Here is a 16061-nt window from a genome sequence, read left to right on the forward strand (position 1 = left end):
CAGTATAGGGAGAAGGGAAACTTTGCATAGATTGTTTCCTTGGACAGAGATGAAGGTGAGGTTTATAAAAACAAAACCTGCAGATGATCTTTGTTTTGGAGTAAACAGAATGGCTCCAAGGAAGGAAATTTGTCCTTGAAAAGGGCTGACAGAGTTATGAGGAAAGGCAATTCTTAGTTGTGTGTGGGTTTTTCTGAGAATCCTTATGGTTTCAGCTATAGTGAGTTCGCTCTGTGTCCCTGTCTGTATCATAGCAGCCAGTGTCCTTCCACTGGTACCTGCATGATTTTTCTCACTGGAATTTCTTTGGGGGATTAATAATACGGGAATTCCATGATGGTCCTTTTGGACCCAAATTGAAACATAAATATATATATGTCTGTCGTGGCTGTTGATCTCTAGTTTACAAAAAAGGGTATGAAGCGAGCATGCTGCCTTTGTTATAAGACTGTAGATCATCTGGCTGTATGCTTGATGTGGTCCAACACACGATGAGCTCTTAGGCAGCCTAGATGCTGGGAGAGAGAATTGTGATAACTATTATAAATACATTTCATATTCTCCAAGAAACACAAAGTGAAGCTTTACTATCATACTTGTTGGGAGCATGTCCCAAAAGGTAAAAGACATTTTAATTATCTGGATCCACTCAAAGGACCTGACTCCACATCCGAATATATTATTTATTATTTTAGATGTACACATAATCCAAATCATAATTATGCTTCCCAGGTCCATCTCTGATGAAACTGAGTGAGATTAAAAGTGAAGAATGTGTTGATCACTTGATGAAGAAATTTGTAATGCCATATTAGCTAAACTTGATGTGTATTTCCCGTAGTTCAAAGACATATAATAGCTAATTTATCATGATCTGGCATTGTCCTGATGATTGTGAGACAGGCTGGGAAACAGATACATATGGAGATTTAATTTTTAAGAAACTATTTTGTTAACTCTTATTTTTTTCCCAATGCAACTAAGTTTCGATTGACAAAGAGCTTTCTGGGAGTAAATGGCAGCTTTTACGTTTAAAACAATACAGTGCAGAATTAGAATTATGAGGACTTTGTGGTCAAAACTGTTTAGAAGGAGAAAAAGTGGAAGCAGTAACAGATTTTTATTTTTGAGGGGTTCCAAAATCACCGTGGATGGTAACTGCAGCCATAAAAAGCAAAAGATGCTTGCTCCTTGGAAGGAAAGCTATGATAAACCTGCTGCTGCTGCTGCTAAGTCGCTTCAGTCGTGTCCGACTCTGTGTGACCCCATAGACGGCAGCCCACTAGGCTCCTATGTCCCTGGGATTCTCCAGGCAAGAGTACTGGAGTGGGTTGCCATTTCCTTCTCCAATGCATGAAAGTGAAAAGTGAAAGTGAAGTCGCTCAGTCGTGTCCGACTCTTCGCGACCCTATGGACTGCAGCCTACCAGGCTCCTCAGTCCATGGGATTTTCCAGGCAAGAATATTGGAGTGGGTTGCCATTGCCTTCTCCATGATAAACCTAGACAGCGTATTATTAATAAAAATCAGAGACGTTACTTTGCAGACAAAAGTCCGTGCAGTTAAAGCTATGGCTTCTCCAGTACTCATGTATGGATGTGAGAGTTGGGCCATAAAGAAGGCTGAGCACTGAAGAACTGATGCTTTTGAATTGTGGTGCTAGAGAAGACTCTTCAGAGTCCTTTGGACTACACAGAGATCAAACCAGTCGATCCTGAAGGAAACCAACCCTGAATATTCATTGGAAAGACTGATGCTGAAGCTCCAGTACTTTGGCCATCTGATGTGGAGAGCTGACTTATTGGAAAAGACCCTGATGCTGGGAAAGATTGAAGGTAGGAGGAGAAAGGGGCAGCAGAGGATAAGATGATTAGCATCATCAGCTTAATGGACGTGAATTTGAGCAAACTCTGGGAGATAGTGGAGGACAGAGGAACCTGGTGTGCTGTAGCCCATGGGGTCACAAAGAGTCAGACATGACTTAATGACCGAACAACAACAATGACATTCCTTCTTTCAAAAATCAAAGAATCCCCCATTTTTAACTAGGTCAGATGTTTGCCCAGAATTGAGGATGTATTTCTCAGCATCTCCTGCAGTTAACTACAGCCACATGACTAAGTTATGGTTAATGGGTTGCAAATAGAATTGAAGCATGACAGTCTCTAGAGACCTTTCTTTTTTAATATAATTTTATTTATTTATGTCTGGCTGTGCTGGGTCTAGGTTGCTGTGTGGTCTTTTCTCTAGTTTCAGAGAGCAGGAGGAGCTAGTCTTTAACTGTGGTATGCAGGCTTCTCAGTGCGGTGGTGTCTTTTGTTGCAGAGCATGGATTCTGGGGTGTACGGGCTTCAGTAGTTGTGGCTCCTGGGCTCTAGAGCACAGGCTTAATAGTTGTGGTGCACGGGCTTAGTTGCTCCAAGGCATGTGAGATCTTCCCAGACCAGGGATTGAACCCCTGTCTCCCACACTGGCAGGCGGATTCTTTACTACTGAGCCACCAGGGAAGCCCTAGAAACGTTTCTTATAGGACAGCGGGCATATGCCCTTGCACCCTGTATTATTCAGAATTCTCCAGAGAAGCAGAATTTATTATGAGGAATTGGCTTACACAAGTATGGAGTCTGGGAAGTCCCACAATGTGCTGTATGCAGATCTTGGAGACTCGGTCTGTGTCCAAAGACCTGAGATCCAGGGAAACTGATACCAAAAATCCCAGTTTGAGGCAGGAGATGAGATGAGACATCTCAGTGAATTCCTCCTTCCTCCATCTTCTGTTCTATTCATGCCCTCAACATAGTCAATGATGCTGACCCTCATTGGGAAGGGTGGTCTGCTTTATCAAGTTCACAAACTGAAATGCTAATCTCATTGGGAAACACTCTCACAGACACATATAGAAACAGTATTTAATTTGAGCATTCCAGGGCCAGTCAAGTTGACACAAAAAATTAACCATCACCCTCCCTTCTTCTTTGTCATTCTTTCCGTCCCACCACTGTGTGGTGTGGTGTGACAGCTGGAGCTCGAGCTGCCTTCTTGGACTATGAGGACAACACCATTGGGATAGGAAAGCAGTAAACTATAAGGAGGTCAAGTCCCTGGAATCTTTGAGGAATAGAGATCCCACAACTTCCCTGGGTTACCTGCCCTGCAGGTCTTTTCACAGGACGGAAAGGCACTGCTGCCTTGTGTAAGCAGTGCTAATGTGGTGCTCTGCTGTATTTGATTAAACCTAATCCTCATTGATCAATAGCCTCGGATATGCAGAGACACCACCCTATGGCAGAGAGTGAAGAGGAACTAAAGAGCCTCTTGATGAAAGTGAAAGGGGAGAGTGAAAAAGTTGGTTTAAAGCTCAACATTCAGAAAACTAAGATCATGGCATCTGGTCCCATCACTTCATGGCAAATAGATGGGGAAACAGTGGAAACAGTGTCAGACTTTATTTTTTGGGGCTCCAAAATCACTGCAGATGGTGACTGCAGCCATGAAATTAAAAGACGCTTACTCCTTGGAAGGAAAGTTATAACCAACCTAGATAGCATATTCAAAAGCAGAGACATTACTTTGCCAACAAAGGTCCGTCTAGTCAAGGCTATGGTTTTTCCAGTGGTCATGTATGGATGTGAGAGTTGGACTGTGAAGAAGGCTGAGTGCCGAAGAATTGATGCTTTTGAACTGTGGTGTGGAGTAGACTCTTGAGAGTCCCTTGGACTGCAAGGAGATCCAACCAGTCCATTCTGAAGGAGATCAGCCCTGGGATTTCTTTGGAAGGAATGATGCTAAAGCTGAAACTCCAGTACTTTGGCCACCTCATGCAAAGAGTTGACTCATTGGAAAAGACTCTGATGCTGGGAGGGATTGGGGGCAGGAGGAGAGGGGGACGACAGAGGATGAGATGGCTGGATGGCATCACTGACTCGATGAACGTGAGTCTGGGTGAACTCCGGGAGTTGGTGATGGACAGGGAGGCCTGGCATGCTGTGATTCATGAGGTCGCAAAGAGTCGGACACAACTGAGCAACTGAACTGAACTGAACTGAATCCTCATTGATACAAAACCTTATCTTGATGTTCACTTGATTCTTCATGGGCCTTAGTCAGCAGGTCTCTAGCCATTTCCTCTCAGGGGTAAGAGGCCAAACCTTGGTCCTTAAGATAACAAACCCAACAGGTTAAGAACAGGGACGGGTCCAGTGAATGTCTCAAGAACTTAAATTTTCTGGCTCTTCAGTTGGTTCTGAAGAGAATAGTCATGGGCTCTGTGAAGTAATATGACTATAGTTTTATTTTTCAGAAAGCATTGCTGATGTAAAATATATACCTATCCTTTGCTTAATGATGTCAATTTGTTTCTGAAAAACACTGCTAAGGGAAAAAGGCCAATAGATAGAATTTTTTTCTATTGATATTATTCTATTGTTGTTGTTGTTACTTTGACTTGTTTAGCCACTAAGTCATGCCCAACTCTTTTGTGGCCCCATGGACTATAGTCCACCAGGCTCCTTTGTCCACGGGACTTCCCAGGCAAGAATACTGGAGTGGGTTGCCATTTTCTTCTCCATCTATTCATTTTAATGTGAAAAATTAGGATATGTTTCATCCTGACCCAGAATACCCTAACAATATTCACAGATAGAAGAATATATTAGTTTAACAGTGAAAGCAGTTTTATGCAAAAACAGCAGTTAGAAAGCAAATAAATAGAGTTTATATGTAAAAGGTAGTATAATGAAGTTTACAGTACTTTCCAAGGGAGGAAGAAAGACTTGATGGTGGTGGGGCTGGGGTGAGAAGGGATTCTTTGGAAGGTGCAGTCTTCTTCCTGCCCTATTCAACAATATTTCAACATTTTGGAAGTTCATAGTAATCGTGCATTCAAACTGCACTATAAAGTCATATCACAAAATATATGTCTAGGGCAAAATAAAAATAAATACACCAGCACTTCAAAACAAAAAGAACAATGCATGTGCCCAGCCCATTGGAGTCGCAGGAGGTACTGCTTCTTCATTGGTCTCACTTGGCGATACATTTCGGGTTCACCCCTATGTGTCAGGAAGTTCCTAGCTGTTCCATCTGATACTCTCCAGCTAGATACCACTGTGCTGAGTTATAAGTTACTCATCACAGTAATAATAAGTTGATGACACTTGATGGCAAGTATCTTTGCCTGAAACCAAAACCTCAAAATATTACTTCCTGTAGTATACTTCTCTGGGTAAAAACATGGTTATTCTGAAAAAAAAACAAAAAAAAAATTTTTTTTTTAAAAAATTCAAGGAGTCACTGTCTGTAAAGTGGTATAACCTTCAAAGCCATAATGGCAGCAAGTTATTACTGACCTGTCATTGTTGGGGTAAGTGTGTGGCTGAGAAGGGAGAGATCAGGGAGTGGCAGCAACTCAAATCTCTTTACAGGGGTCTCATACTTGGTAACAGTGAGCTGAGTCTTTATGAAGTGTGGTATAGACCCAAAACTGCCACACCTAGTCTTTTTGCCAGGGTTCTGGGCCTAAAATCTCTCCTATTTTCTTTCAGCCAGCCTTGAGAGATATGAGTGTGTGTTTCCCCTTCTGGGAGAAAGACCAGGATAATTCACGGGTACCTGCTTGCTCACCTCTCCGTTTCCCTGAAACCTCTTGAACACTAGCAGGGTCTACGCTGGCCTCGGTAAGTGCTGCTGGAGCCAAAAGGCATGGACTTTGGAGTTAGACAAAGTTGGATTCAAATCCTGGCATTTCCTACTCTGAACATTTTTAAGTCTTTCTTATTCAGCACCTCCCTCTTCCTTCCCCTCCAAACCTTCCTTTGACCTTGCATTCTCCTCAAATTGCATCATATCGTGCTTTTCCTTCTCTAACTTTACCATGTTACAAGTGTTCAATCTGCCATCTTATCAGAAAGACTTTTTGTGCTGGAGTTGACCCCCTAGAGTGCTCTTGGAATGTTTTTGTTCCTCCGGCAGTTCACTTACATCAGGAGACTTGTTTCTCTAGGTTCTGTGTGCACCTCTGTCTGCTTGCTGGGTGCCCTGCTGCTGGCACTCTTTAGGCAGCCACATCCTGGGAGTGGGGCAGACACTGTAGTCCTCATGTGTATTAGAGTGTGAGACACTGGCCACTGTGAGTACTTTAATAGGCCCCTATTACTCACCCCTGCTGAGGTGAGTAAAACCTGGGGCATTCTCTGCTCTGGGCCAGAAAGACCCCTGGGCTCCCTTGGGCTCTTGCAGAGACCCTGACATGGAAGCCATAGCCCTGCCCCTGTGTGGTCCAAGAATCGCCCAGCCTGACTCTCTTAAGACAACCACGGAGTTCCCTCTCTTTCTGCCCCAACACCCTGATGCTTGTCTCCAGGATCTCCTTATACAGAGGAGTAAAATTCCTGCACCACTTCCAACTTTTAGGATCCTAACATAGCCTTAGAATTTCCCACAGCTTTTGAGCCTCAGCAGCTGCTTGTTCTCAGAAAGTAGAGCAGATGGATTAGGATTTGGTTGTGAAGCATGGGGTTGAACAAGAAGACCTATTATGCGACTCCCCAAGTATCTGAAGTTTGCTTGTATGGCCGCTAGATGTCGCTCTTGTATGTTCGCAATAGCAAGGATTTTTTTGTTTTGTTTTGTTTTTTTGCTGGGACATAGCAGAAATCAGGAACTTGACAGACTAACAAGATAGTGAAATTTTATTCACAAAATGTGCATCCCTGTTTTATACAATTCATTTTTAATAAATATAAAAAACTTAAATATCATTTGAAGTAAACATTTCCAAGATCTACTATATATGCAAAGTTGGGTTTTCTTTCTAAATTTTCTTTTTAAGTTTTCCAATATTCTCAGAACTTAATATAACTTGTCATAAAACTGCTTCTATTCACTTACTGCCATCTTGAATGTCTCATCCATCTTCTGTGTCTGTTTTGGATAGGAACTATATCTTGCTCTCCTCCACATGGCACATTACACTGCATTCATAATACTTCTAATGATATCTTACATTTCTATGATGCTTACTATTTACAAAAAATTTATTTATGATATCTTATGTATTCCATGTAAAATAAAGTGGTGATGTTTTCATGAAGAAATAAGCTGAAAGGTGTTAAGCAACCTGCCCAAGGTCATAAGTAAGAAAGTGCTTCCCGGTTTTATTGTGTTAAACTATGGAGATGTTCTTTGGAAGGAATGATGCTAAAGCTGAAATTCCAGTACTTTGGCCACCTCATGCAAAGAGTTGACTCATTGGAAAAGACTCTGATGCTGGGAGGGATTGGGGGCAGGAGGAGAAGGGGACAACAGAGGATGAGATGGCTGGATGGCATCACCGACTCGATGGACATGAGTTTGGGTGAACTCTAGGAGTTGGTGATGGACAGGGAGGCCTGCCGTGCTGCAATTCAAGGGGTCACAAACAGTCGGGCACTACTGAGCGACTGAACTGAACTGATGGAGATTCAGAGAAGGCAATGGCAACCCACTCCAGTACTCTTGCCTGGGAAATTCCATAGATGGAGGAGCCTAGTAGGCTACAGTGCATGGGGTCGGGAAGAGTCGGACACGACTGAGCGACTTCACTTTCACTTTTCACTTTCATTCACTGGAGAAGGAAATGGCAACCCACTCCAGTGTTCTTGCCTGGAGAATCCGAGGGACAGGGGAGCCCAGTGGGCTGCCATCTGTGGGGTCGCACAGAGTCGGACATGATTGACGTGACTTAGCAGCAGCAGCAGCAGGGAGACTCAGGAAGTGCTGTAGACTTTATATCTCTTAGACATTCACAGTATACATTAGTATATTAAAATCTCTGAGAATTCCTGGAGCAAAGAAACTTGTCAGACTTAAACCTACCATCCCAAAGTCTTCAAACATATTTAGCCACTATCTCTTTCTTTATCTATCTATCTGTCTATCTACCTATCACCTTTTTTTTTTTAAGAATGTCTTATTCATTATGTAATAGAATACTACCTTTTCTATTCGGAATTGCTGTAAGTGATGAAGATCAAATTCAAACCCTATACTCCTTCTTCAATTTAATTTACTATCAGTGTTTCAAAATGTGCAGTCCATCAAGAAGAAAAAAAAAGGTCTCAATTTTCTCATAGCTAGAAAGGATGGTAGCAATGATGAAGACATAAGAGACAGAGATGAACAGAACTGGGACCCCCAGGAAGAAATTCATTTAATCAAAATAGATTATTTCCACCCAGAGGCTTTATATGTGGTGAACTTTTGTCTCTCCTGAGCACTTCAGGCAAACTGAATCTAATATACAGGAGCCCAAGATGAAATGTCCATTTCCTCCTTGTTCCTCCAACTCTCCCGGTGATTCCAACACGGGTGGCAAAGCTGCTGTGAGAACCATCTCACCTCTCTGTACTAATCTGCAGTTTAGACACAACATGGACCATTAGGCTTCCTCTAATGGTCCCTGTCTCCTTGGTTTTAGCATGTGTTCAGAATGTCTTCATCATCCAGTTAGAGAATTTGTTGTCTGGCATCTGTTGAGTGTCAGACATGTAGCCAAAACCCCACAGATAAACTCTGAAAAGGTAAACATTCCCTGAAAACAGACCTTAGGGCAAGAGATCACTCCAGTTAAGTTGACTTGTTGGCTTTTGGATGGCAGCTGTAATGAGTGAAGTCCTTTCCTCCATGGGGGTGAGAACCACAGAAGACTTCTCCTACATCATCTCCTGAAGCATTTCTGACTCACCAGGTTCCGCACAGCAGCCTTCACATCATTGTTCCTCAGGCTGTAGATGATGGGGTTGAGCATGGGGATCACCACCCCGTAGAAGAGGGGGATGAGCTTGTCTGCAAGGTCCTCTTTGTCTGCACCCTGAGAGTCCTTAGACTTGGGCTTTCCATACATGAAAAATAAGGTCCCATAGAATATTATCACCACAGTGAGGTGGGCAGAGCAGGTGGAGAAGGCCTTTTTCTTCCCCTCAGAGGAGGGGATCCTCAGGATGGTGGCAATGATGAAGACATAAGAGACAGAGATGAACAGAACTGGGACCTCCAGGAAGATCACATTGGTCACCTCCATGCTGATCACACTGATGGAAATGTCAGCACAAGCCAACTTCAGGACAGCCAGGATCTCACAGGTGAAGTGGTTGATGATATTGGCCCCACAGAAGGGCAGCTGAATTACCAAGGATGTGTGAACCAGAGAAGTAACACCACCAATAGCCCAGGAGCCAGCAGCCATGGGCACATAGACAGCCTTGCTCATGACCACGGAGTACCTCAGGGGGTTGCAGATAGCCACGTAGCGATCAAACGCCATCATGCTCAGGAGCACACACTCTGTTCCCGCCATGGAGAAGGAGAGAAACATCTGCATGGCACAGGCTGAGAAGGAGATGGTTTTCTGGGGGGTCAGGAAGCTATCCAGGACCAGAGGGACTGAGGAGGTTGTGTAGCAGATATCCAGGAAGGAGAGGTTCTCCAAGAAGAAGTACATGGGTGTGTGCAGGCGGGAGTCAAGGATGGTCACCAAGATGAGGACCCCATTGCCCAACAGGATCACCAGGTACATGAGCAGGATGAGCACAAAGAACGTTTTCTCCAGCTTTGGGTGGGCTGACAGGCCCAGGAGAATGAACCCCACCACGGAGGAGGTCTGATTAGGCTTTTCCATGTGATATTCCCTCTGTCATCAGCACATTACAAAAGTATCACATCAGGCTTTCCTGAAAAGAACCCCAGCTATCTGGTACGAGGCCACTCCTGCTGCGTAATAGGAGAGCATATGTGTGTTAGAGAAAACAACTGAAAGAGACAGCAGGGTTGGGCTTCCCTGGTGGTCCAGTGGATAGGAATCCACCTGCCAATGCAGAAGACATGGGTTCTCTCCCTGATCCAGGAAGATCCCACATGCCTCAGGGCAACTAAGGCTATGTGTGCTGCAGCTACTGAGCCTGTGTTCTCTAGCCATGACTGCTGAGCCCATGTGCCACAACTACTGAAGCCCACACCCCCAGAACTCATGATCTGTAGCAAGAGAAGCCACCCCATTGAGAAGCCTGGACTTTGCAACTAGAGAGTAGCCCCTGCTTGCTGCAATTAGAGAAAAGCCCTCGCAACAACGAAGACCTAGCACAGCCAAAAATAAATAAACAAATAGAATTTTAAATATATATATATACATTTTAAAAAGAGGCAGCAGGGTGTCCTCAGCTCTAAGATGAGTGAAGGTCAGAGCTGGAGCAGAGCTTACAATGGGTCAGTCCTGGACGAGGGCCTCAAACAGTCTAGCTGTGTGAGGGATTTTTCCCAAGTTGAGCATCCTCTCATTGCCTATAAAAGCAACTGAAGTCTCAAAACGGAAGTGACCTGTCTGAGACTTCTAAGTTGGTGACAGAGACAGGACTTGAGCCCAGTGGAGCAGATCCCCAGTCAAGGAGAGCCTTTCCTCAGCATTATGATTAATGACTGGGTTTCCCAGGTGGCTCAGTGGAATAGAATCTGTCTACCAATGTAGAAGACTTGGGTTCATTCCCTGGGTCAGGAAGATCCCCTGGAGAAGGAAATGGCAACACATTCCAGTATTCTTGCCTGGAAAACCCCACGGACAGGGGAGCCTGGCAGGCTACAGTCCACGCAGTCACAAAAGAGTCGGACATGATTTAGCAACTGAACAACAACAAATAATTAACAGCGAGAAAATCCTATGAATGATTTCTCTTTAATGGAAATGTATAGTCTTTGCATTTAACCTGAGTTTTCTGAGATTCCCAGGCTGGTCCAGTTCTTAGAACCAGCAAATTTTAAAACTTCTTTATTTTGATTACATTTGGAAGAAACTTGTATAAAATGTCAACTCACCTCCACACAGAAACAAGCCCGGGTAAAAACTCAACGATATTGAGGATGACTTCTCCGGTCCGCCCACCATCAGTGACACAGACTTGACCACCATCAGCACTGGGATCGCCGTATTTTAATACAAACTGATAACAGTATATGGGGAGGTACCTATATGGGGAAGAACTTTATGAAGTCAACACAAAGACTGATGGGAACGATTAAAATTGGAGTGATTAAACCCACACTAGGGGCTGACAGCTCTGCAGCTTACTAACCAGTGAACTCAGTGATTAACAGCTATGTGAACTGCACTTATCAGACGGTAGGCTATACAGCATTAACCTCCAACCCCATTTCACTAGAGTATTGGTGAACTTCTTAGCCAGAGATAACTCAGAAACATTTTTTTCTTTGTCCTTTTATGCTCATATTATATTCTTGTGTGGAACCCACCCTTGGGTTCCATACAAGCAACTAGCTTATGGGGAGACCTATATGCCGTTGTGTAGAGGATTTTGAATCTCTTAGCTGCCATTGCTCAGATTCTAAATGCAGATTCGTCACTGATAAGATTTCTCGAGGGATTCCTCTTTGTCCCTCTTCAGTATTACCACATTTTCTATTAATACAATGGGTACAGATCACTTGGTATTCAGGGTGGGGGAAAAGTCTTAGTAATCATGAAAGGAAAGTGAAAAAAACAGGAATAACTAGCCGTTGATAGATTGGGAAACCAGAGGGACCAAGCTTGGGTCCACTCACCCTCTGACACTGAGGAAGGCCCCTTCTTCCCAGAAGCCTCTGCAGCAGGGGGATGATGGGAATCCCACACACTCCCTGGGTTCCTGTGAGGAGGAGCAGTAAGGGCAGACAGGGGCTGGGAGAGCATGAAGGAAGGACTGCCTGGCCTGGAGCTTACACTCAGCTGTTCCTCCCTGCTCCAGCAGCAGCTGTGGGAAGGTTTCTGGGAGCAAAGGCAGAGGAGAGGAAAGTGTGTCTTTGAGAAGTGCTCTGCAGAAGGCAGGCATGGCTACTTCCTCTGTCCCATCCCGGCTCAACTCTCCCCACCTGCGTCCTGTTTGCCGTGCTTCTCTGAGTCTCCTGATCTCAGATTCTTAACTCCTCACTGCACACCAGGACCAGACCCTGGATGCCAGAGAAAAACCCAGACTCCCCTGCCTGACTTCCTTTACCTCTGAGACTCTCTTTCTTCTTGTCGTCCTGAGTCTTTGGGGGAACTTTAGCCTCTGGTGGGTGTTTCTCTCACATCCTTCCTCCCGGCTCTGTCCTGGGTATCTCAGTGACAGAATCTTCATGTACAGGACCTGTCATCCTGGTCTGAGCCTGAGGGATCCCATGGGCTCATTTTCCCCAGCAGTGAAGGGAGTCCTCGAGCTGCAGCTGTAGACTCCTACAGGGACCCTGCTAGTCCCAGAAGCAATTTAGTTTGGAATGTTGAGTGTTCACAGGGCACTGGGGCTCAGCATACTGGGGGCTCCAGGGGCCATATCCCTGCCATCAGTTGCAATTAGAGGCAGTTACTGGGACATGCCCAACTGGAAATGGAGAGGCAGGCAAAGAAATGCCAGCTTCCTTCTGAGCCTTCCCTGGGATCTCAGAGAAGCCAGTGTCCTGACTCACTGGCTAAGGCTGAAAGTTTTTTTTTTTTTAACTACTTATCAAATTATTTATTTGTTTGGCTATGCCAGGTCTTAGTTGCAGCCTGCAGGATCTTCAGTCTCCACAGTGGCATGCAGGATCTTTTAACTGCAGTATGTGGGATCTAGTTCCCTGACCAGGGTACGAACCTGGACCCTCTGCATTGGGAGAGTGGAGTCTTAGCAACTGGACTAGCAGGGAAGTCCCTAAAAGATTTTTTTTTTTAAGCCATGAATTAATGTTGTTTTTTTTCAAAAGCTTCTTCTGTTTCATTTGATATAATCATGTGATTTTTCCTAATTAGCCTGTTAATATGGTAGTTAGATTGCATTGACTGATCTTTGAATATTGAACCAGCCTTGCATTGCTGGGAGGAGGGGATCCTCCTTACCGCTGGGCAAGGAGTGGGAGTTTCAGCTCCCCACTAAGGCTGTGCTGATCCCCTTCTGGCTGGCAGTGGCAGGAGTGCCTAGTGTTGTCCCCATGCCCTCCACTGACACCATGGGAAGGGGTGGCCTCAGTAGCACCGGCACGAGCCCTGACTCTCCTGTAGGCCCCTTCTGATACCACCCGAGCGGGAAGAAGAAGGAGCTTCACACATGGACTCTACTGACTCTGTGGGGGAGGGGAGGACCTGTTACTGCCCAGCATCCCATCTTCCTATTCAGCCTCCTCTGATACCACGTTGGCAGGGGAGTGGTTGGGCTGCCTTGTCATAGCTTGGTGAGAATAGAAGTCCAGGCTATCATCTGCTCAGCCCTTGCTGGTGGGGTAAAGGTGAGGCCATTGTTTTTTTTTTTCTGAGGTGTTTGGCTGGAGTAGAGTGGTTATTGTCAGGAATTAAATTTTATCAAGTACTTTTCCTATATCTGTTGAGATGTGATCATTTGGGTTTTCTTCTTTAGTTTGTTGATGCCATAAATTTTTAATGTACACCTTATCCATGCTTTTTTGGGGGGATTAATGCAACTTGCTCACAGAGTATTATCCTCTAAATGCATGACTATATTTGTTTTACTGATTTTCATAATTCAGCTTTTTGGCATCAATGTTCATGGAGAGTACAGGCCTGAAAAGAGTTTAGTCCTTTTGTTTTATTTGAAAAAGAGCCTGGGATTTGACTAAGACTCCCATCCAAGTACTAACCAGGCCCAACCCTGTTTAGCTTCTGAGATCAGATGAGATTGGGTGGTACAGCCATAGACTTAATCAAGACTGGTTTGCAGTTTCTTGTATCTCAGTTGGAAATGATCTCCTGTGTAATATAAATATAACATTGCAGTTGGAGTGTGCAGTGGTCAGCAAGAGAAGGTGACTATGTAAAGATACTTTTCCTTTGGGCTTTGTAATTGTCAAGACTTTGTAAGTTTCTAAATAGAAAACTTATTCCAACCAACATAATCCCAATACAAACTTTAATGCTCATAAAACTGAGAAGTTTAAAGGTGGATTCAATCTCAGGCACAGTTGGAATTAGGGACTCAACATGTCTTTAGGACTCTCTGTCCTTTCATCTGGTTCTTATCTCTACTTGTGTTTTCCTGGCTTCATTTTAAACAGACTTACTCACATGCTAGAGAAGAGAGCTGTCAGCAGCCTAATCCACATTCTTCTGTCTTAGTCTCCAGATGAGAACAGAGCCCTGGCCAACACGTTAGACTGCAGCTTTGCAGAGGACTTGCTTGAAGTCCTAACTCATAGAAACGGCAAGATTATAAATGGGTATTGTCTAAAGCCACTAAGTAGTGATCTGCAATGCAGCATAGAAAGCCAATAAGGACCCCTTTTCTTCTTGCTCCAATTGAAATATGCTGCGGAATGGTTTTGATTAGTTTGACCAAGGTCACATGCTTTCCCTCAGACTGATCGCTGTGGCCAAGGGTGGGTGTACTACAGTTGGCAGTCCCCTGGAATCACATGATGAGAGTGAGAGGGAGCAGTTTCCTCCTGAAACAATAGATGCACAGTACAGATGTAAGTGACCTCTGTGAGGGCATCCTTAGAAACTCCAGCAATGCTGTGACTGATGTGTGCTTTTAGTAGAGGTCGCAAATTGCAACCCATAGCAAAAGTGGCTGAGGAACAAATTTTGTTTGATCTTAGAATTCTTACACTGTTGTAGAATTCTGGGAAGCACTCAGCTCTGCAAGCACCAGAGGGGAACGTGGAGACTACAGCAGGGGGAGCAGCTCTTTGCATTCCCTCCCCTTCCCCTTCCTGCATTCCTGCCTGGCAGAGGTTGGCTGGAGCTTAGGAGGAATAGGCATTTAGCTCCTGCTTCCCCACCTGGTCCTTCCCCTTAGTTAAAGTCCCTGTCTGGCATCTGGAATGCTCTGATTGAAACTGAGTGATTATGTTATTGACATGTTGCCTGTGATCATTTTTGATGTTTGATTTGGTCATATTTTGTGATAACCTTCATTGGATACTCAATTGTCTTGAAGATTTTAGGGATTGTCCTAAATTGAGAGAAATGGTTACCTGTAGTAATCAGGTATGTAATCAGCCATGAAATTAAAGGATGATTTCTCCTTGGAAGGAAAGCTATGACAAACCTACATAGCATATTAAAAAGCAGAGACATTACTTTGCTGACAAAGGTTCTATGGTCAAAGCTATGGTTTTTCCACTATAATGTACAGATGTGAGAGTTGGACCATAAAGAAGGCTGAGCGCTGAAGAATTGATGCTTCGAATTGTGATGCTGGAGAAGATTCTCCAGAGTCCCTTGGTCTGCAAGGAGATCAAACCAGTCAATCCCAAAGGAAATTCATTGGAAGGACTGATGCTGAAGCTGATGTTCCAATAGTTTTGCCACGAGATGTAAAGAGTTGACACATTGAAAAGACCTTGATGCTGGGAAAGATTGAAGGCAAAGGGAGAAGGGGTGGCAGAGGATGAGATGGTTAGATAGCATCACTGACTCAATGGACATGAATTTGAGCAAACTGCAGGAAATAGTGGAGGACAGAGGAGCCTGGTGTGCTAAAGTCCATGAGATTGCAAAGTCAGACATGACTTAGTGATCAAACAACAACAACAAAGTAATCAGGTAGAAATTAATCTGCACATCTAGTGGTCTAGTCTAAACTTTTTGGTTATCTCCAAAACCGGGGCTGGAGTAAAAGCTGGTTTTTGTTTCTTCTTCTTTTTTTTCAATTTGTTTTAAATTGGAGGATAATTGCTTTACAGTGTTGTGCTGTTTTCTGCCATACAATGAGAATCTGTCATAAATATACATGTATCCCCTCTGTCTTGAGCCTCCCTCCCACCCACCCACATCCCACCCCTCTAGGTCATCACGGAGCACTGAGCTGAGCTCCCTGTGCTGCTCAGCAGTTTCCCAGTAGCTATCTATTTTCACATGGTACTGTGTATATGTCAATACTATTCTTTCAATTCGCCCTACCAATTCCTTCGCCCCGCTGGCTGTTCATTCTTCTGAGAACCTTTGATGAGTGAGCCTTTCTGTTTGCTTCCAAGCCCTGGGCTTGGACCTTTTCCCAACAAATAGAATGGACCTGCCCTCAGGATGGGAAACTGGATGTAGCATGGGTCATCCCAACCTATTAGAAACAG

At 44.3% G+C, this 16061-nt stretch overlaps 2 protein-coding genes across 2 annotated transcripts in view; both read right to left on the reverse strand.

Annotated features, from left to right (window-relative positions):
• Window positions 1-16061, reverse strand: part of HINT2 (histidine triad nucleotide binding protein 2) — a 283598-nt gene that overhangs the window by 228237 nt on the left and 39300 nt on the right. The window lies entirely within an intron of this gene.
• Window positions 8695-9689, reverse strand: LOC129650238 (olfactory receptor 2S2). The gene has a single exon (XM_055578511.1). It carries the CDS (start codon window positions 9652-9654, stop codon window positions 8695-8697), a length of 960 nt encoding a protein of 319 aa, XP_055434486.1. The 5' UTR covers window positions 9655-9689.

Source organism: Bubalus kerabau, chromosome 4, assembly GCF_029407905.1.
Source record: "Bubalus kerabau isolate K-KA32 ecotype Philippines breed swamp buffalo chromosome 4, PCC_UOA_SB_1v2, whole genome shotgun sequence".
NCBI classification, from domain to species: Eukaryota; Metazoa; Chordata; class Mammalia; order Artiodactyla; family Bovidae; genus Bubalus; species Bubalus kerabau.

Bases quoted from the DNA above. Each gene is read 5' to 3' on its own strand.
- LOC129650238 (XM_055578511.1), bottom strand. From the start codon at position 9,654: ATGGAAAAGCCTAATCAGACCTCCTCCGTGGTGGGGTTCATTCTCCTG.